This window comes from Monopterus albus, unplaced genomic scaffold (assembly GCF_001952655.1).
Source record: "Monopterus albus unplaced genomic scaffold, M_albus_1.0 scaffold492.1, whole genome shotgun sequence".
NCBI classification, from domain to species: domain Eukaryota; kingdom Metazoa; phylum Chordata; class Actinopteri; order Synbranchiformes; family Synbranchidae; genus Monopterus; species Monopterus albus.
In genome coordinates this window covers 173,712-195,613 of record NW_018128372.1, presented here as the reverse complement: position 1 = coordinate 195,613, position 21,902 = coordinate 173,712, and the positions used below count along the sequence as shown (strand labels likewise).

General features: G+C 40.6%; 1 protein-coding gene across 2 annotated transcripts in view; it reads right to left on the bottom strand.

Annotated features, from left to right (window-relative positions):
• Nucleotides 1-21,206, bottom strand: part of arhgap1 (Rho GTPase activating protein 1) — a 27,668-nt gene extending 6,462 nt beyond the window's left edge. The window contains exons 1-10 of one of the 2 annotated variants that reach the window (XM_020587984.1): nt 21,105-21,206; nt 10,553-10,745; nt 7,614-7,712; nt 7,423-7,510; nt 6,531-6,662; nt 5,242-5,328; nt 4,203-4,301; nt 2,595-2,702; nt 2,349-2,425; nt 2,139-2,216 (exon numbers count right to left, since the gene is read on the bottom strand). In XM_020587984.1, the coding sequence (XP_020443640.1) occupies nt 2,139-2,216; nt 2,349-2,425; nt 2,595-2,702; nt 4,203-4,301; nt 5,242-5,328; nt 6,531-6,662; nt 7,423-7,510; nt 7,614-7,712; nt 10,553-10,676 (892 nt within the window). In that variant the 5' untranslated portion in view covers nt 10,677-10,745; nt 21,105-21,206. Of the gene's footprint in view, nt 1-2,138; nt 2,217-2,348; nt 2,426-2,594; nt 2,703-4,202; nt 4,302-5,241; nt 5,329-6,530; nt 6,663-7,422; nt 7,511-7,613; nt 7,713-10,552; nt 10,746-21,010; nt 21,030-21,104 lie in introns of those variants that run through there. The other variant, XM_020587986.1, reaches the window with a different exon arrangement.
• Between the last annotated feature and the right edge of the window lie 696 nt (nt 21,207-21,902).

Sequence of the window (21,902 nt, the reverse complement as noted above, 5' to 3'; positions counted from 1 at the left end):
TGAGAACATCAGCCAGCTCGCTGGCACATGCCCTGAGAGCCCTCCCAGGGATGTTGTCTGGTCCTGCTGCTTTGCAGGGGTTGATCTTCCTCAGGACTGTGCGCACTTGGCCTGGTGAGACAGTTATTGGAGGGGAGTTGGGGGGCTGGGTGGTCTCGATGTGTGTGTGCCTCCTCTCTGTGCTGTGGCTGGAGGTTTCAAAGCGGGTGTAGAAAGTGTTGAGGTCATCTGGCTGGCTTTCCGTGGAGCTGATGATGCTGGTGGTGGTCCTGTAGTCTGTGATGTGCTGCAGGCCTCGCCACATCCGTCCGGAGTCAGCAGTAGAATAGAAGCCATTCAGCTTCTCTCTGTACTGCCTCTTGGCTGCTGTGATGGCTTTCCTCAGTCTGTACTTTGCAGCTTTGTACTCCGTCTCATCGCCTGATCTGAATGCATAAGAGTACGCATGTGGCGTACCTGACTGTTTATCCAGGGCTTCTGGTTGGGGAAACTCCTGACTTGTATGGTGGGCACAATGTTGTCAATACAGGTACTAATGTATCCGGTCACATACTCGGCATAATCCTGTACGCTGACAGACAAGTCCTCTGAGGTGGCTGCAGCTTTAAACACATCCCAGTCTGTCTGGGCGAAACAGTCCTGCAGGATGCCTTCAGTCTCTGGGGTCTAGCGTTTAATTTGTTTGGTGACGGGGTTTGTTTGTTTCAGTCTTTGTCTGTAAGCTGGATACAGGAATAAAGAAATGTGGTCCGAGTGTCCAAGGTGGGGGCAGGGTGCGGCCCTGTATGCACCACGTATGTTACTGTAAACATGATCCAGAGTGTTCTTGCCCCGAGTGGGAATGTTCACATGTTGGTAATATTTGGGGAGTATAGTCTTTAAATTGCACTGGTTAAAGTCGCCTGCAGCAATAAATACAGCATCGGGGTGTGCTGTCTCCAGCGCGTTGATGACATCGTAGAGTTTGCCGAGAGCCGCAGAGGGATTAGCTCTTGGGCTAACATACACAGCTGCTAGAAACACAGCACTATGTACTCTGGCTAGATAACAGGGCCGGCATTTCAGCAATAAAAACTCTACGTCTGGCGCACAGTGCTTATAAACAGTTCGTACATCTCCACACCATGAATTATTAATGAACACACACACACCGCCTCCCTTTACCTTCCCTGAAGCCGCAGTGCAGTTGCTTCGATGTACAGAATGTGTTTGTAGCTGAATCGCTGAGTCTGGAACTCTGTCAGAAAGCCAAGTTTCGGTGAGAACTAGAGCATAGCATTCTCTGATTTCCCGTTGTAATCCATGTTGAAGGCGAATTGCAAATGCAATAAAACTTGTATTCCTGGTAGCCCAAGTCCCAAAAGTTTACAGGAAAGCAACATAGCACAAAAAGCAACACAGAAAACCTAGAAAACTCGAAAAAAACAAACAAACAAATAGAGCGAAAGCTGCTCAGGGTAGCTGCTGCTCCACGCGGAAGTGGAAACGGAAAAACATTTTTACTTGATTCGGCTCCCCTATTCATTTTATACCCTTTAGTAGAAATTAATTTGAAGGCTGACAAGGTAGTTCGCTCACTGGAGTTTTGCAGTAGCTCGTGCGGTTGACTGTGCATGCTTGGTGACTCGTGTGTCAGAAAAGATAAGATCTCAGACTGGCTGCCCTGCATGTCAATCAAGTAGCAAATGTCATAAGGAAGATGGATCATAGGCTATATATGAATGATTGTCACTTTCAGCTTTTCCCGTTAGGGGTCACCACAGCGAATCATCACACTGACCGTTCACATGTTAACATTTGGCTGGTGTTTTACGCAGGATACATCTAATTTATTTTTGAATGGCACGTGATCTACCAACACTACCTTTGCGATTGACCGGTCGATCGTGAAGGACGTATTGGGCCCCCCTGCCTTAATAAATAAAATCATTGCTTAAAAGCTGCAGTTTGTGTTTACTTGAGTTATCTTTGTCTAATATTTAAATATGTTTGATGATCTGAAACATTTAAGTGTGACAAATGTGCAAAAAAACAGGAAATCAGGAAGGGGGCAAATACTTTTTCACAGCACTGTACATGCATAACAGGCTAATTAGGGTACTCAAAGTCTCAACTGTCCCTAAGCCTGTTGATCCTACCTGAGTTGTATCTGAGCTGGACGTCCTTCACCAGAGTCACGTTGGCAGAACGCCTAAAGATACCCTCGATCTCCAAACCTTGCACACACAGTACAAAATAATAAGGTAGTTCTTAGAGGGAAAAAAAAACCTTTGTGACTAAAACACATTACAGGTTTGTTTGTGCATTGTGTTTCTGCCAACAGAAGAAAAGTGTCATATAGGTGTTACCGTGTTCTAAAAGGAAGGCAATGGTGTCTCTCATCACAACAGGAACTGGATTAACATCTGGACTCCTCTGTCTGAGCCTGACACACACACACACACACACACACACACACACACACACACACAAGCTGTGGCTAGAACGACAAGCTTGGATCTGAGGTTTCCAATATACATAGCCAGTAAGCTTTTAGAGTAAATATTTCTTTAAAGGCCAGGGTGAATGCCATCTGCTAAAGCACAGACACTTACAATGCAAGTGAAACTCCAAACACCTGGTTGGGGAGGGGAGGGCTGGAAGGACGGGACATGGGAGGCTGGGCGGTTGGTTTCAGAGATGCTCTCAACTTGTTGTCATACCTAAAACAGAGAATGTTAGACTCCCAGATGGTTTGAATGTTTAAAAAATAACTAGGCAAGTAAATGTTTGATTTTTACATGATTTCTGTGCAACAGGGAATGTAATACAACCAACAGTTTCAGAGTCTATTCAACTGCATGCAAACAGTAGAATACAACAGGAATTTAAATGCAACTAGAGAATTGCATTTTCTGAAGAAAATGCGTATGGATGCTGAAAGATCGCCCTGAAAATGCTGAACATTTTGACACCTGAATGGTTTTGATAGCTGAAAGTATGCTGAAGTAGAATGTTCTCCATTCATTTGAATGGAGCAAGATTTTCAAAATAAAGCTAAATATTTTAAAAATATAATGTTTAGAAGACTTCTGAATAGAAGCATGAATGTCCTTGAAGAGCTGAACATTTTAATACTTGAAATAGCTGAAGGGATGCAAAAGTAAAATTTCCCCATTCATTTGAATGGGGCAAGATTTTCAAAATAAGGCTAAATATTTCAAAAGTATGAAGTTTAGACAACTTCTGAAGAGCAGCATGAATGTCCTTAAGGAGCAGAATATTTTGATAACTGAAACTATGCTGAATTAGAAATTTCCCATTCATTTGAATGGAGTAAGATTTTCAAAATAAAGCTAAATATTTTAAAAGTATAAAGTTTACAAAAGTTCTGAATAGCAGCATGAATGTCCTTAAGATATGAACATTTTGATACCTGAAAATATGCTGAATTAGAATTTTCCCATTCATTTGAATGGGGCAAAACTTTCAAAATAAAGCTAAATATTTCAAAAGTATGAAGTTTAGAAAAGTTCTGAATAGAAGTATGAATGTCCTTGAAGAGTTGAACATTTTGATAGCTGAAATTATGCTGAAGTTGAATTTCCCCATTCATTTGAATGGGGCAAAACTTTCAAAATAAAGCTAAATATTTCAAAAGTATGAAGTTTAGAAAAGTTCTGAATAGAAGTATGAATGTCCTTGAAGAGTTGAACATTTTGATAGCTGAAATTATGCTGAAGTTGAATTTCCCCATTCATTTGAATGGGGCAAAACTTTCAAAATAAAGCTAAATATTTCAAAAGTATGAAGTTTAGAAAAGTTCTGAATAGAAGTATGAATGTCCTTGAAGAGTTGAACATTTTGATAGCTGAAATTATGCTGAAGTTGAATTTCCCCATTCATTTGAATGGGCAAAATTTTGAAACAAGAAACAAGAAAAATAATAGCATAAATGTCTTTGAAAAGCTGAACATGTCAATACCTGAATGGCTTTCATAGCTGAAAGTATGCTGAAAAAATTAAGTGCCAAAAAACGGACTGAAGAAACCAGAATAATAAAGACATAGATAACATAGTATGGATGCTGAATCAGCATCCATACAATAAAGACCAGGATAACATAGTATGGATGCTGAATCAGCATCCATACAAATATTCATTGTGTATCATTTCAAAGTGAAGTTTTGGAACAAAATGTGGAGTGTGACATCATCTCTTACTCTTTCACACGAGTGGGAATGAGCAGCTGCTCACACTTCACCACATCTTCCAGCTCACTCAGATAGCTCACATAGTTGATTTTCCTGCCAAATTTAAAACTACAAAGAGAAGGAGACAAAATCAGCTTCTGTCAACAGGAAATTAATCCGCAGCTGTTTTTCTAAGAAAAATGCCCCAACATTTTTTGGGTACTGACCGAAATGTGTCTGTAGCACAAAACGTGACCTACTGAAAGTTGACACAGATTGTTTCAGTACAGAATTCATAGTCTTATTAGCTTATACTTTTACATTTCAGTACAAATCAGTGAATAAAAGCTTAAGACTGTGAAATACATGATATACAAATAGAATAATTTTTGTTCAACAGGTAAGTTTGGAGCTTATATTTGCCACCCATCACATTGTGCAGTGTTGTTGTAACTTTCGACAGCTGCCACTAGGTGCTGCTAAAGTCATGTTTTAGTGAGTTTATCAGTTAAAGCTGCCTCAAATCCATATGAAATTAATGTGCTCATACTTTAAAGTACGGCTACAAGGCTTGAAGCTCCTTAGACAAGATGTTCAGTTTTCTTGGAAACGACCAAAGGGGAATTTAGGTGAAATGGTGTGGCCAAAGAGTTGCTGAAATTAAACATGCAATTTTCTCTTCTTTTCAGCTGCTAAGGGGTCTAGTGAAACTCAAAACAAATGGACGTCTTGTTTCCTAGCAATAGCGTCAACTGCAGAAGCCTGGTTGGGACAAACTGCACAAAACACAGTCACCAGTCCAAAGCTATTAGCCTACTAACGAGTCCCAGCGCTATGGCAGTGGCACAATGTCAAGTGACAAGGTCGATGAAACCATCCTGACTAGGGCTAACAAAGCACTGGCTTTACAGAAAGCTTGAATTTCTCCCACATTAAAATTATATTAGTTCAACACAAAGATAAAAATCACAACTGTTAGGTCGCTAATGTTAACCAAACAAATGTTAGCTTTACAGTTGGGAGCTGAAACTCCATGTATATGTTCAGTAATTTGACATAAATAAAGAACCTGATGATTGGTTTGAAGAGGAACAGCAGTGTTTTGATGAACATGGTGGGATGAACAATGTACAGAGCCTTGATGTTCTTCTTATACCTGAAAACACAGACAGCAGATATTCTGACAAAATGTACTGGCACATATAATAAAGAGAAGATCTTTAGAAGCTCATTTAGTTTCAAACACACAAGCACAACAACAAATGCAAAGTGTGGGCCATGGGCTCACAGACTATCTCCACCTGTTTAAATTACACAAATCAACCTGGCAATACTTGACATTCAAATTAGTTATTGTGAAATGCAGAAAAATGCTAAAAGATGTGCAATACAGAGCCAGACCTTTACTATAAAGCATGTTTAGGACATTCTTAATGTATGTTGAAATAAATATTTTCATGAAGACTAATATCTCTACATGTTCACCTTTGCCAGTAGTTGTAGTAGCATCAGGCAGTGGAATAAACAAGGGAAGTTCATGTAGCACATTTCATTCATGCAGCAGACATGCAAGAAAAAAGTGTGATTTGAGTAACGGGGGGCTGTGACCCAGTAGAGCTTTATGTCTAGCAATGGCACCTGGCTTTGAGTATTTGGTTTACTCGTTTACAACGTTGGATTGCGAGTGTAATTCGTTCTGGCAACATGCTCATAATCCAAAGCACTCGTATTTTAAAGCAAATTTCCCCATACGAAATAATGGAAACTAGATGATTTGTTCCCACCTATCCATATAAAAATTATTACAGTAATACTAAATACAGTACAAGGTAAAAAGAAAACAAATTAACCTGCACTTTACCTTTGAAAAGAATCGTGGCTGGCGTGAGGGGCCATTGGCGCAGTATACTATATTCACTATACGAGTGAAGCGTAAGAACCATCGGCTAAATTGTGATGTACGTATGTCACGTGACGCTTGGCAGACAAAGCGTATGTACTACTTGTATTGCAAGTGTGTCTACTCATATATCAAATCAAAAATTTTTGCTCGCCTTGCAAAACACACACAAACCGGGTTATTTGCAATCCAAGGTTCCACTGTAATCACTAAAGCTGCAGTGGAATGATGCTGCCCCAGGTACAGACATATGGTTCTGAACACAATGTCTACCAGCAGCTCTTATTGTGCCGCCTCATTTGAACCTCCCATCTGTCCACCATGTACCAACACTGGGCACCAAAATACCACACAGACAAGCAAAGCCAGTTTCACTGTGAGAGCACTGCTTGCACCTCCATGAAAACAGGGCCCATAGTGTTAATTTCAAAGATATTCAGTGAGGTTCTTGAGCTTACTTTCTGTCAAACTCCCTGTATGCATCTCGTAGCCAGCTGAGAGACGGTTTGTTTTCACTAGTCAGCCCGTAATGGAAATAGATCAGAGTATAGTCACTTTCCACATACTGATCCAGAGTTCCTTTAAGGTACCTGCAAAAAAGGAAACATGTATTGCCATTTAAATAAGTAAGTGTATGGTAGCTACAGCCATCAATAAGGTTAGCCTTCACAAAGAATACATGAAATAGTCTAACTTTGTTGGGGAGTAATTCCTGTAAATGGTAACAACACAGAGAGCAGAATGTAGCCTGTGGTACAAGTAAAGAAATTAACATAGCTAACACATAGGAAATTTAGCTATGCTAGCCAAGGAAGCTAGTTATATGACATTACACAATTAATGTTATAAATGTTAGAAATTCCTTAAAGAAATTTGACCACCCTTCCTATGCCATTCCGTATACCCAGACATTTAACAAATGGAGAAACAGCTTTGCAGAAAAGCAAAAAAAGGAAAGCAAGTGAAATCGTTTTATGTCCGGGTTGATATGGTACACAAGGATGAGGCTAGAAAAAAGTGTAAGCAGCTACAAAAGACAAATTCATCAATGAGATCCTTCAGTAAACCAACATAATACCTTTCAAAAGTTTTTGATTCTTTGGTGCTCATGCAGTGATGCTGCTGCTTGTGGCTGGTAAATCACAAACCTTTTCACCCCATCTTTTGGTTAATCACTAACATTCAGCTGTAACTTCAGCTTTCCTACTGTTCGTGCAAATGCAAACAGGTAGGTAGTTCCTGGTGGAGCTTCCCAGTGGGGTAGTCCCTAGAACGGTTTGGTCCAAAAGTGCCTTTTGGGTAGCAGTTTGTTCTGCACAGACCAATCATTGAGAATGCATTAGTACTTACATCAGCAGCTTGTGATGGTCCAGCTGGTGCTGTGGGGGCATCCTGCAGGCACTGAACACAATCACCTTCCTGCCAAAGTTATCATCACCTACAGTCACACACAGAAAGGCCAAGGTAAAACACAATTATTAATTCCACAGTGGATATGGAAATGACAATAACCACAAGAGGGCTGTGAAAGGAAGACTAACCTGCTACTTCAATGATCTGATGCCTGGCGATGTCATAGAAGGGATGATCCCAGGGCAAGTGGGGAGAGCCAGCGTCAAAGTGCTGGGAGATGTCTGTCTCTGAAACACACATCAGTACATAAATACAGCCCAGACCACAAGTACCTGGACAATTATACACTTTTTGTTCCCCAGGCTCTGTGCTTCAACACGTATTTAAATGAATTAACGTAATGGAAGTACCTGAGCGTGCCAAGTGATTTGAGTAAGTTTACATCAATATAAAAAGGATTATGTGGGAGACAGACCTAAGACATTGTTTAGATTAGGGATTAAAATGTAATTGATAGATACAAAGTCAAAAAATATTTAATATTCTGCAGAAAATCTTTTGCAGTCAATGACAGCAGCAGCTTTTGGATCTTCTCTGGTGATGCTCTCCGAGGCCTTCCCTGCAGCCACCTTCGATTCCTGCTTGTTGTGGGCTCTCTCTGCCTTTAGTCTGGTCTTCAGCAAGCGGACTGCAGTTTAATCAAATTGAAATCGGGTTACTGGCTCGGGCTGTCTAGGATATTTCACCTCTTCACACTGAAGAGGGGTTTGCAGTCAGGAAGTATTTTCTTGATTGCTGACAAGGAAATATGTACACCTACATTCTGGAGAGCACTTCTGACTTAAGTAGCTGTGAAGGATAACCAGCATTAGTGAGGGAAGGGAGTGCTGCCAGGCCTGCAGCCCCCTCTAGTGGTGGCTGCAAGTGGCAGTATCTTATAATCAGCAATAAACAATTTTAAAAAGAAAAAAAAAAACACTTTTCTTTAAACTGTGGACATATATAGCGGTTTAAAACACAGCAATATGGCTGTGGTAGCAAGCAACAATGGTATGCAACCTCAAGGAACAAATAAACACTCACTTCAAACCTGATTCCTGAAACACATTCCAAGCAAAGCATTCCCCATGGTGTGATTTTGTCACTCCTTTTCACAACACTTAAAAATCATTTAGGGACTGAGGACACCATTCTTTCTGCAAACAAGTCTTAAACTGCACAGTCCTGGGTCTTTGTTGATGCAATTTGTGTTTCAAAGCACGCCGCACGTTCACAATCGGGGACAGGTCGGGACTGCAGGCAGGCCAGTACAGCAGTCGTACCCCTTTCAGGTATCAAAATGTTCAGCTCTTCTGGGACATTCTGGGTTGTATATTTCTTTTCTGTAACATTTATACTTTTTAAAAATATTCAGTTTTTTCAAAAAATTCTCATCTCATTAAGTTCAGTATACATTCAGCTACAAACACCTTTTTAACTGTTTACTATTCAGCAACTCTTAAGCTGTTCATACTGTAAACAGCGTTTTATGGTTTTTTGCAAAATTGCCGTTTACAATCTATGTTCAATTTCAGTAGCCACACGCTAGTAGTCCTCAGGGTGTAGGACTACTCTGTCTCTCTCTCACACATGCATGCACACACCTACTTGTTTTACCTACTTTGTGGGGACTAGCAAGAAAATTTTCACATCTTAATAAGTTCAGTATACCTTCAGCTACAACCGCCATTTAGGTATCAAAATGTTCAGCTCTTCAAGGACATTACTGCCTGTATTTATTGCATCTCATCCTTCAGATTATTCAACAAAGAACTTCAGCCATTTCTTCTCATCCTTCAGCTGTTTCAGCAATTGATTTCAGGCATTTTCAGGGTGATCTTTCAGCATATCAGCATCCACACGCATTTTTGACAGTTATCATCTATAACATGGTAAGTAATTGTCTCAATTTGGAATTCTAAGAATCCAGAAATTACAGAGACAGCACAAGCCTAAGCTGGATGACCGTGCTCTCTGATCCCTCAGATGGCAACTGTATCAAGACTAGTCGTTCTTCTATAAGCAATATAACTAATGGGCTCAGAATTACTTTGGCTCACCTGTGTCAGGCACTACAATATGTAGTTACATCCATAAATGCTGCTTAAAACTGTACTGTGCCAAAAGGAAGCCCTATGTCAACAGTGTCCAGAAGTGCGCTCAACTGCTCTGGGCTCAGAGGCATCTGGTATGGACCATCACACAATGGAAACGTATTGTGGTCAGACGAATCACTATTTCAGGTCAGACGAAAAGGACCATCCAGACTATTAGCAGTAACAAGTCCAAAAGCCAGGGTCTGTCATGGTCTGGGGTTGTGTCAGAGCCCTTGGCAAACTCAACTTACTCTTCTGTGATGGTGCCATTAATCCTTAATACACAAATTTTGGAGCAGCATATGCTGCCTTCAAGATGACATCTCTTCTAGGGATGCCCATGCGTATTTCAACAAGACAATGCAAAACCTCATACTGCTCACATTACCAAGGCCTGACTGTGGAAATTGGATAACATAGTATGGATGCTGGATCAGCATCCATACAATAATAAAGAATAGGATAACAATAGTGTGGCTGCTGACTCAGCATCCACACAATAAAGACCAGGATAACAAAAGTGTGGCTGCTGACTCAGCATCCGTACAATAAACATTTTAACACTACAAACCCTTCCCCTTAACAAGACAAATAAAGTTCCAGTCATCTACATCTTGTTAAGCCATGAGCTTATAGATCTATGTGTTAGTAATATGTGCTGATCCAAAGGGACAGAATCTATTCAAAAACTCTTGTAAAATATCATTATCATGCAGAAATGTTTATTTCTGCTCTCTACAGGTAACACTTTTATTTCTGATCTGGCATGGAATGTTAGGATTTTATGAATAAATCAATTACGCTAGCATAATATCTGATGTCTAGTTATTAGCGAAGTTTGTAGCAGCTAGCTAATGTACAAAGACTGAACAACAGCGCATGCTTTTTTAGATTTTCTGTTTCTTCAACTCATTCTAAATCACTCACATTTTATCACTGCACAGATGTGAATTTATTCTATGTTCAAATGTGTGCTTACAAATTCCTCTCACCTGATTTGCTGAGAGAAGGCTCATCAGGGGGCCACTCCTGGTTCTCTATGGTGGTTAGCTTCAGCTGCCCTAACTGTGCGGTTGCAGGGTCTTCACCCAGATCTACCAGCAACTCTGAAGACATCTCACACACCACAGAGTAATGTCGGACCCACACTCACACTGCCAAACACACAGAGTAGCTGTCAGGGACCTACAAAAGACAGACACACCTCTGGTCAGCTGGGTTAGAAAACATTTCACCCACTGATAAGATCATTAAAGTGCCCATGGCATGCCCATTTTGCTCATTTCCAGCCATTTAATGTTTAATCTTGGGTACCTCTAGATTAATCTGGCACCCCTCATAAGTCCAAATAGTTTGTAATTGTTTCAGAATCAGAGAGCCAAAAAGCCTCTTCCTTAAAATGAGAGTTTAAAATGAGTTCGTGAACGCGCACAACTCCTGCTGCCGGTGTTGTGTCGCAAGTGGATAGCACAAAGAACCGCATTAATATGAATTTCTCCTACACAAGGGTATATGTACCGATGAAAGGAGACGTGTAACACTCTAAACAAAGTGGGTAATTGAGAAAGCTCATATTTTAACAATAATGCAGACATAGTAACTTCTCCAGGCTTACAACAATTCTCTCCAACACTACAGAAACAAGGGATTAACAAACATGCACCCTGTGGTTTTTAAAACTTCCTGTTAAGTCCCACCCAGTAGTGGAAACATCACTCCCTTTCAAGTAGCTCGAAGGTCGGTAAATCCAACCGGTGGTCGCTGTGTCTTCTCCCCTACACAACCACATATAGTCCCAAAGTAGTGAGACTAATTCCAACAGGTAGCCTAGCACCGACAATAACATCATGGGTCGTTAAACTGCTCGTTAACCAGCAACACATCACGTGCGGCAGTCACACTGGCCTCAAGCAGTAAGAACAAACAGGTACTATGCTCTGGAGGACTCCAGTTCTTGCTAATTACCAAATTTCCTTGCTACTTTAGGTCGGCTAGCTAAGCTAGTAGCTTAGTTGAGAGCAATGGCTTCATCCTCTTCCTCTCCTTTCTCTTGCTCGGAGTATCGGCTGTTCAGTTATACCTCTGCCTCTTTTAGCGTTAATGGTACTTGTAAATAAATGTCAGATACTAGCAGTATTGGAGGCGAGGCTCACCGATCTGGAAGCGCGGCTTCGTACTGTTAGGTATTTTTTTAGTCAGATAGGTATTGGTTAGGTACTTGTTGTATTAGAAATGTTTAGTGAAGACAGGATGTCTAGTTAGACAGTTTAAACACTTGGTCATTGTCATGAGATTTTAGCAGGGTGTACATGGGTAAGGATAACTAGATAGAAATGTTTGATTGTCAGCAGGCAGGATGATTATTATTAATTATTATTATTATTCTTATTATTATTATGATATATTTAGCCATAATCTTAATCATAACATCTTCCTAGGCTTAATGTCCGGACATGTCCTGTATGTTCTTAGATACACACCACTTAATCAACACTCACACACATTGATTTTCTCCATGTTTTGACTACTGCTACGGTCAGCTGTAAAGCCGACATATCAGGTGATGCCACGGTTTGACGTGCCTGTGTAGAATGGGGTTAGCCCAAACCAGATATAATGTACAGGCCTGTTGGGTTCGGGGTCTTTCATTCTTCATCTGCCTGCGTGCAGTATTGGAGGTGAAAGATACCTGAGCGTGTAATGTTAATTTTACCTGTGATCCTTTGAATAAACCAGCACGGTTTTTTGTATCCACTTGGACCGCCTCGTCTCTCTGAGTTTCACTGGTTAAGAGTAACTGGGAAATATCTTTCAGTACCATGGAGAACAACCCAGCTAGCTATGCCCATGTAGCCAGCGCGGAGCCTCCTAGACGGCTCTAGTGGTGGGCGCATCAATCTAAAGTATCGATCAGTTTCGATACCAAGGTTGGTATCGGTATCGATCGATACTTGTGTATCAGTTTCTCTTTTCTACATTGTTTTTAAAGTGCTATACAAATAAATTTTGATTGATTGAGTACACAACCCCTGTTACACCATAGTGGTTGTGCAAACACCACTCCTCTAGTGATGACCATCTGAGACCAATGCTCCGAAACTCGAAGCAGCATTTTCCTTGAACCACAAAGCTTACTTTGGTGCAGAAAAAGACTGTGACCAATCAAGTCTGAATCACAATACTACTTCGTAGCGCGAGATGCTTAGTAATGTGAAAAAATAGTTTCTCAATAAAAATCTTTGAATCTCCATCCTACTTACATAATCACACCGTGCCCTAAACGTGCCCAAATTGAAAATTAGAGTTTTCATGATCATGGAATGATTTTGTGACTTCTGAATTTCAATTAGTTGATTGTGATTATGATCATAATAAAACACAGGACAAAGATTTTCAGCAAATAAAAATACTTTTTATTAACTAAGTTGAAATGTTTTAAATTAAAATTTTTAGATTTTTCAGTTTTTTGTTCAGAGACAATATAACTGCACAACAACTCACAGCAGGAGTAAAGTGAGAGGAGCATAGTGATGTGCAATTGAAATGATGAACCAGTATTGAACCATTTCAGGTATGCTGAAAAAAACTTTAGTGCAAGACAAATAAATTCTTTAAAAATCATACAATGTGATTTCCTGAAATTTTTTTTTAATTCTGTCTCTGAGTGGGAATGCACCTACAATGTGAATTTCAGACCCCTCCATGATTTCTAAGTGGGAGAACTTGCAAAATCGCAGGGTGTTCAAATACTTCTGTTCCTCACTGTATGTACATGTCCTTATGTAAGGCAGCAGTGGGCAAGTAAACAATGTAAGAACAGAACAGAAGTAAAGCAGTAATGTGCAATCAAGCAAAGGAATGTGCATTAGGAATAAAAATAAAGTACTACATACACACAGTCTGCATTATGTCTATAGTCAGGCTGTTTTGCTTGACATTGGTCTACAATGCCAAACTGACATTACAAGTATTTTCCACCAAGCTCACATCATCCTGCAGGACACAGCGAGGCCACCTGGATCTACCTAGATTGTAGCTGGACCTGACAGGTGGCGTAGATGGCATCGTAAGCACAGGAGGAAACGTGGCTATCGGGTGGGCCTATTAGCTCAACGGAGGAGACATCCACACAAGCCACCAGTCCCGAGTATCCTCCTCATTAACACCAGATCCATTGCTAACAAAAAAGCAGAGCTGGAGCTACAAATTCCTGGAAACTCAACCATCCGCAGTTGTTGTTTGATGGTCATAACAGAGACATGGCTACATCTATTGATACCGGATGCTGCAGTGCAGCTAGCAGGGCACTCTATTTTTCGGCATGACAGGAACGGTGACTCTGGTAAGAGCAGAGGAGGAGGACTGTCTACTCATGTCCATAATGCCTGGTGCACAAACTGTAACATTATATACAGCCATTGCTCTCCTGACTTGGAAGAAACGACTTAAGCGCAGACCCTTCTATCTGCCACGAGAGTTCACACTAGTACTTACTGCTGTGTATATTCCACCAGATGCCAAAGTCAGCACAGCTCTCACCCTGCTACATGAAGCATTAAACAAACAGCTGCAGGCTGATCCTGATGGGGTGCACATCATTGCTGGTGATTTTAATAAAGCGTGCTTAAGGTCAGTGCTCCCTAAATTTGTACAGTACATTACAGTGCGCCACCAGAGGGCTCTGGACCATCTCTATTCCAACCTTAAGCATGCCTACAGAGCAGTTTCTCTCCTACACTTAGGCCTTGCAGACCACCTCTCACTGCTCCTCTTACCAGCATACATCCCGTTCAGGAGGCAAACCAAGTCTGTCATTAAGAGTATAAAAACCTGGCCAGAGGGAGCACTCACACAGCTCCAGGATTGCTTTGCAAACACAGAATGGTCTATATTTGAACAACAGGACATCAACATGTCTTTTACACACCATCCTGACCAGGCTGCTCAAAGACATCTTGCCCCTAATCAACACATCCATATTAGATCTCACTAATCTCTCTCTCTTAGCACCCCATGTTCTGCAGGCTTTTAAGGTTGCTGTAATTAAACCTCTACTCAAAAAGCCTACTCTTGACCCAGGTGTTCTAGCTAATTATAGACCAATATCCAATTTCCCATTTCTAAAATACTTGAAAAAGCTGTTGCAAAGCAGCTACTGTATGTGACCACTTGCACAAAAATGATTTGTTTGGATTTTCAGTCAGGATTTAGAGTCCATCATAGTACAGAAACTGCATTGGTGAAAGTCACCAACAATCTCCTCCTAGCCTCAGACAAAGGACTTGCCTCCATACTTGTCCTCTTAGATCTCAGTGCTGCTTTTGACACCACTGATCACAGCATTTTACTACATAGACTTGAATGTCTTTATTATAATAATAAATGTATATTTATTGGGATTAAAGGAACCACACTAAGTTGGTTCAAATCTTATTTATCAGAAAGACTGCAATTTGTTCATGCTAATGATGACTCTTCCGTGCAGACTGAAGTTAGTCATGGCATTCTGCAGGGCTCTGTGTTAGGTCCAATTCTCTTCACTTTATACATGCTCCCTTTAGGCAATATTATCAGGAAGCATGGCATACACTTCCAATGCTATGCAGATAATACGCAGTTATATTTATCTATGAATCTAGATGAATCAGATCAGCTGATCAAACTTCAAGCATGTCTTAAAGACATAAAAACCTGGATGACCTGCAATTTCTTACTTCTAAACTCTGACAAAACTGAAGTTATTGTACTTGGGCCTGAAAGCCTTAGAAATCTGCTGTCTAGCCATACAGTTACTCTAGATGACATAGCTCTGGCCTCCAGTACTGCTGTGAGGAAACTTGGAGTCATTTTTGACCAGGATATGTCCTTTAAATCACACATAAACCAAGTCCCTAAAACTGCCTTCTTTTACCTGCGAAATATCGCAAAAATCAGGAACATCCTGTCTCAAAGTGATGCTGAAAAACTGGTCCATGCTTTTGTTACTTCCAGGCTGGACTACTGTAACTCTTTACTATCAGAATATCCCAGTATTTCCATAAAAAGCCTCCAGTTAATCCAACATGCCGCAGCCAGAGTACTGACAGGAACTAGTAAGAGAGATATCTTCCCTATATTAGCTTCTCTCCACTGGCTCCCTATAAAATTCAGAATAGGTTTTAAAATCCTTCTCCTAACATACAAAGCCATTAATGACAAGGATCCATCGTATCTTAAAAACCTCGTAGAGCCTTATCATGCTAACAGAGCACTTCGCTCTCAGATTGCAGGTCTACTTGTGGTTCCTAGAGTCCACAGAAGTAGAATGGGAGGCAGAGCCTTTAGCTATCATGCCCCCCTCCTATGGAACCAGCTCCCATTTTCAGTTTGGGAGGCAGACACCCTCTCTACCTTCAAGACTAGACTCAAGATTTTCCTTTTTGATAAAGCTTATAGTTAGGGCTGGATCAGGTGTCCCCAAGCCTTCCCTTAGTTATGCTGCTATAGGCATAGGCTCCTGGGAACCAAACCCTGCCCTGCTCTGCCCCACCAAGAGTCGAACCTTGACCTTCCGGTTGAGAGACAACTGCTCTACCCACTGCACCACTGTCGCATGCCATGGGCCCTTTAAACAAGGATGATTTTATATTTACTAATTCATTTACTTCTGTGACTAAAAGCCTCTGCTGTATAACACAGGTCCTTGTTAACCATCCATTAGCAACCTTCAAGGTAATGCTGGATGATTGCTGATGATGGACATTACTGCTCAAAACCATGTACATTATGAAGTTGGTGCAATAGTACTTGTGCATTCCCAGGACATCTGTATGAGCTGAGCAGGTGTTTCCAGCAGCTGTACTAAGATTAGCAAAAGTAAACAATGACTCCAATAATGTAGATTAAGTTTGCTTATGACCTTATAGAACACTAGACAGCACCCAGAGAGGGTAAACCTGGCCAAGGAAGCTCACTGTCCCCATAATGCCATTACACCTAAAAGTACTATTCTTATGATAGTGTGACCCTCGATCTAAGATGCACTGGCCATGAAAATCTACCTCTAATGTTTGGAATCACTGTGATATCATTAGTAGTTTGAAAGTTATTCAAGAAAAATGATATTGACTAATTGCAGTTTTTTCAGGATCTAGCCCAGTAACTTTAAAGATGCATCAAATCTGTTGACACCGTGCAGAGTCAACAAACTTTCAGATAGAATTTGATCATAGTTGCAAGTGTGTAGCATTGTTTGGTGTCTCACAGTAGCGAGTTTTCCATGAACCCTATAAATGTTAACATTCTGGATCAGTAAATCCAGAATATTACTTGGATCCAGATCAGATTTTGGTGTGTGGTAGATCTTACAGTAAATGGTCTTATGCTTGTATAGCGCTTTTCTACACACAGCACACTCAAAGCGCTTTTACACTACTTGGCCATTCACCCACTCGCACTCACAAACATTCACACATTCACACACCGGTGTTATCACCAGGAGCAACTGGGGGTTCAGTGTCTTGCTCAAGGATACTTCGACTCATTGACTGGACAATCGAACCGCTAATCCTCTGGTTAGGAAATGACCCGCTCTACCTCCTAAGCCACAGCCGCCCCCATTATGGGGATATTATCTTGCAATTTTTTGTCCAAGCATCCTAGGCATTATAGAGTTAAAAGCAAAAATATTGAAACTGGCCCTATCTCATAATAGTGAAGAATCTTCTGAGAAAATTCCTAGATCCGGATGATGATCCAGATCAGCACCAAAATCTAGTTGGTTCCTTCGGGGCCAGACTCCCTTGTGAGGAGACTGGGGTTAACCTATTCCAGAAATGGAAGCTCTGAAATTTTAAATAAAAATTTTGAAAGAAAAATATTATTTGACCCCGTTCAGGGACTAAGCGGTGGAAAATGAATGAATGAAAATATTATTTGGGGCAACTGCTTTCTCTCTAACACACAGGGTCTCTGTTCTCTCTCCACTACAGTATATGATGTTATGCTGACTGACATAATAATGCTTTAAATAAATATCGCTACTAACCAATAGGCACAATCAGCCTACTGTTGGTCACATTTTGCATATACACAGACAGTGAAAAACAGCTGTTAGCACACAGTCAGCAACCAAGAAGCCACCAGGGAGGAGACTGGGGAGGATTTTGGATGATGTTAACAGAAAACGGTTCCTCTGTCCCTGCTTGGTGTGTTCCTGAACACAGCACCATTGTGCTCACATGGTGGGTCAGCCAGTGTGTCACAGCAGAAGGCTGAGGACGCCACCTGACTGTGAGCTCACCTGTACACATACATACAGTCCATGTTTGTGACTGAAACACAAGAACCAGCACCACACGTGAAACATTTTATTAGAGTGTTGTGAGAAACTACAACCAAAGGATTTTTTAATCAGCAGTTGATCAGCAGAAACTGAGGCGAAGTCAACTGTCTCTGAATATCAGATAAAAACCACTCACAGCATGCCAAAGACCAAAAACCATCCTTGACCGGGGCAGGATTAACAACCTGTTGTTATATAACTGAAAAGCCAAACTGAGGCTTTGCCCACAGTGAAACACCTGAACAACAGAAAAGCACCTGAATCTATTCTTCTTCATTTGCTTCAGTTTATGTTTTTACTGGATTCAGGGTCATATTTCCTCACCACATACCAACACAAGCAGCTACAATATAACCATTCCCATAATTCCAATTTAACATACATATCACTGTAGACAATGAAACAATCAGCAAGCTGATCAAAACAGTTGGTTTGCCATCTCAAGGATTTCCGGTAGCAAAGCAGCGCCGTGTCTGGTGCTTTGTCCAGCCCTGCCTCAACACCTGTCTGCAGGTGTCAATATTTAAGAATCATGTCGCAATACAGCCCTGCACACACACAAAGCCACTGTGTGTGCATAAGAACAGTATGCAGGCAGATCCAGTAGCAACAGCACCTACAGGATATTGCTGCTTCAACAGACAGGATGCCACCAGATTTAAAAAGGGTTCAAACTAAGTACAGTGGGCTAACATTTCACAGCAGATTACATACCACCTTCAGTCTATACCTTTACATGCAGCAGCTTTCCTTCCATCTTTGGCCTAAGATGTTGATGGATAACTTTACCAAGTTTCGGTGAAATATACTCTGTGGTATCATATTACATGACATAAACACCTGAGACAGAGCAGAGCTGCAGACAGCTACTATTAGTGTTGTGTTCTATAGTTGTTTTATGTAGCCTGGTTTCAGACTCCTAAATCACAACCCACATAATTAGTTAAATAGACAGGTACCCTATGCCCTAAGGGTTAAGAACCCATTAAGCCTGATTTATGCACTTGCATCCCCGCAAGTGTGTGAACATGTGTGTCTTTCAGTTGGAGATGGTCAAGCAGCCGTTGCTTTCGGATTTGTGCGAACATTAACATTATGAATATGGGGCGCTCAAACAACAAAGTACAGAAAACATGGTAAAAGTCAGGACACTGAAATGGCAGAAATTTTTAGCCAGGCTCAAAGCTGTTATAACTTTCATCCTAGGACTTATATATGCCACTTTATTAAGTGTTGATATTTTTTCAGGCAAGTAACCATTTAAAATTGAGAATAGATGGTCACTCTAGCCATGTAATGCAAATTTAGAAATTTGCGCCAATGTTCAGAGTACTCGCTAGCAGGCAACAACAAGTCGGATCAACCTATCGGCATGCAGGACGCACAGCTCCGCACAACACGTAGTTGAGATTTCGGAGATGTGCGCCTTGCCCATTTGTGACCACCTATGTTTACCCATAACCCCTTCGCTATGTAGGTAGCAAAGGGGTTTATAGAAATTTATACGAAATTCATAGAGAATCTGTTTTCTGGCTAAGACACCATTTTATGGTCTCACTCTTTTTCATTTTTAAATTTCAAAAACCAAAAATTTGAGCTCATATTTGTATTTATTTTGAATAATTTAAAAACAACAAAAATACCATTTAAGTAGTAAATGTTTCAGCTTTTAAAACTATTTTCCAGTGGAGGGTTTTCAGAAAAGCGTAACTTCCATCAGAAGTCACATTATTGGCATGTTATATGGTACTGTAAGATTTGAGTCTTATAGACTCTAGTTACTTTATCAGCTTTAGTTACTTCTCATGCCTTTAGTTCCCTTTCATATCTTTATCTTACCTGATTATACATATTACAGCTGTATTGGTTATTGTGCAGAACTACTGAGCTTTGGTTATTTGAATACATTTATTTCCCTTGCTTATGTATTTTACAACTGTGATGAAGTAGAATCTGCTTACTTTGAATGCTGTAACATCTGGGTAGAGACAGGATGTCTACATATCTTTGTGACCAGACAGCCTATTTACATTTTAGCAAAGGCCTGTTTCACACCCACACATAGACCCACATAGCATATCCCAAGTTCTGCCTCACCGGGAGGTGTCTACACACCCAGGGGAGCTCACCACCTGAGACACACACACACACACACAAACACACACACACACACACACACATAGACTCTAACACATTGAAACAAGGGGAGCTCCGGTTCACACTAAATGGAGAATAGGATCAAAAGCTAAATGGAAAATAGGATTAAAAGCTGTTGAATGTTGTACCTCTGTTCAGGGCGGAGCAGCCCAAGAAGATAAAATGCATTGTAAAACATGACTCGGGATTCAGAAGTTGGTTTTCCTGCGGGAGCTCTGGCTCTCTGAATCCAGCGCTGTAAGACTTGCTTGTAATCAGACTTTCAGTAAACTTTCTGTTGATTTTAAACAGTCCTCTCCTGTCGTCACTTCTCGTGCTTCCAACAAAAGAATTGGGTTAATTTCTAACAAAAAAGCGTAGAATTTAACAGTACAATGTAAATTATTGACAGTAAATGTATGACGGTTTCATGGATGCAGACATTTAAAGTGGAATCTTATGATTAAAAAAATTCTGATAATTGATTCTTGAAAGAATACATAAAAGTACAAGAAAGCAATAATAAATTTAACGGGTAAACATTTAAATGGAGTTTGGTAAATGGCTGTCCCCATAGAAAAGGCATTGGAGATAATCTAACTAGGCTATTTATATTTACGCTTGTATAATCAACAAGTGAATAGTTATGTAACATATTTCCTTTGCTTTCACCCAAAAGTCAACTAAAGAAAACTTATTTTAGTTGTTTCCTTAGAAAAGCTAAACAGACAACTTTGCTACGTTAGCTGACAAAATGCTAAAGCATATTAGCCAACTGGTAAGGTTCACCTAACAGTATGTATGCATACAAATACAGTGACATATTCTCGAACGGTTCCTGTGCTGTATTAAAATTAATTGCTAAAGGGAAAGACTGATATAACGTTTGGCTCAACCATATCGCAGTATCACAAATCGATAGTGTTACAAATAGATGCTACCACAACAAATTAGCCCCATGATACACGACTAACGCTAAACGTACACGGACCATAATAGCTTCGCGTGATGGTTGCGCTTCAGAATTTATTCCTGGCTTTCATACAACAGCAGCAAAGCTACAGTATATTGAAACGTTCATTTACCGTAATTGTTCAGCTTTACATTTACCCAACGGGGTTTGTAGCAAACTGATCAGCGTTGTTGACAACAACAAACTACGTCAACGCCTCTTCCGTTTTAAGATTTTCAACGTAAGTGTGGGCATTTATTTATTGGTAAAACCTGGGGGAAAAATAGGCCAAGTAGGCCAGCTAAACCCGTCTTTTCTTTTAGCACGTCATTATATGAAAAACCTTATAAGCTTCTATTTCTCTATGAAGCCTCTTCCGGCTCTTTCAAACCAGGAACTCACAATAAGACGAAGCACACCGCTTTAGATTTTATAAAAAATAACCGTGCTGGTTTATTCAGAGGATCACACGTAAAATTAACATTACACGTCCAGATCTCTCTTACCATCCACCTGCGCGCAGGCAGCTCGGAAAGATCAAGATTCCTGGACCAAGAAACCTATATAATTTAATCATTTCTGGGCTAGCCCCATACTACGCAGGGCGTCAAACCGTGACGTCACCTGATATGCCAGCCTGCAGCTGACTATAACGTTAGCCAAAACATGAGGAAAAGTCAAGGTGTGTGGCTGTTGTTTTCGTGGTGTGTATCTAAAACAATTTGACATAACCTTACACATTAAGACAAATATTAAGACTAGCATTACAGTTGACACTAACAGCTCTTTGCCTGCAACCTTGGCCTACTTGCAGTCTGCACTGCAAGCACATTACTGAACAGTTAACAGCCTGAGCTAGTCAATCTGTCTCCACTAACATTTCTAGACAACAAATCTCTGAATATCTATCTAACTAGGAAATAACCTAACA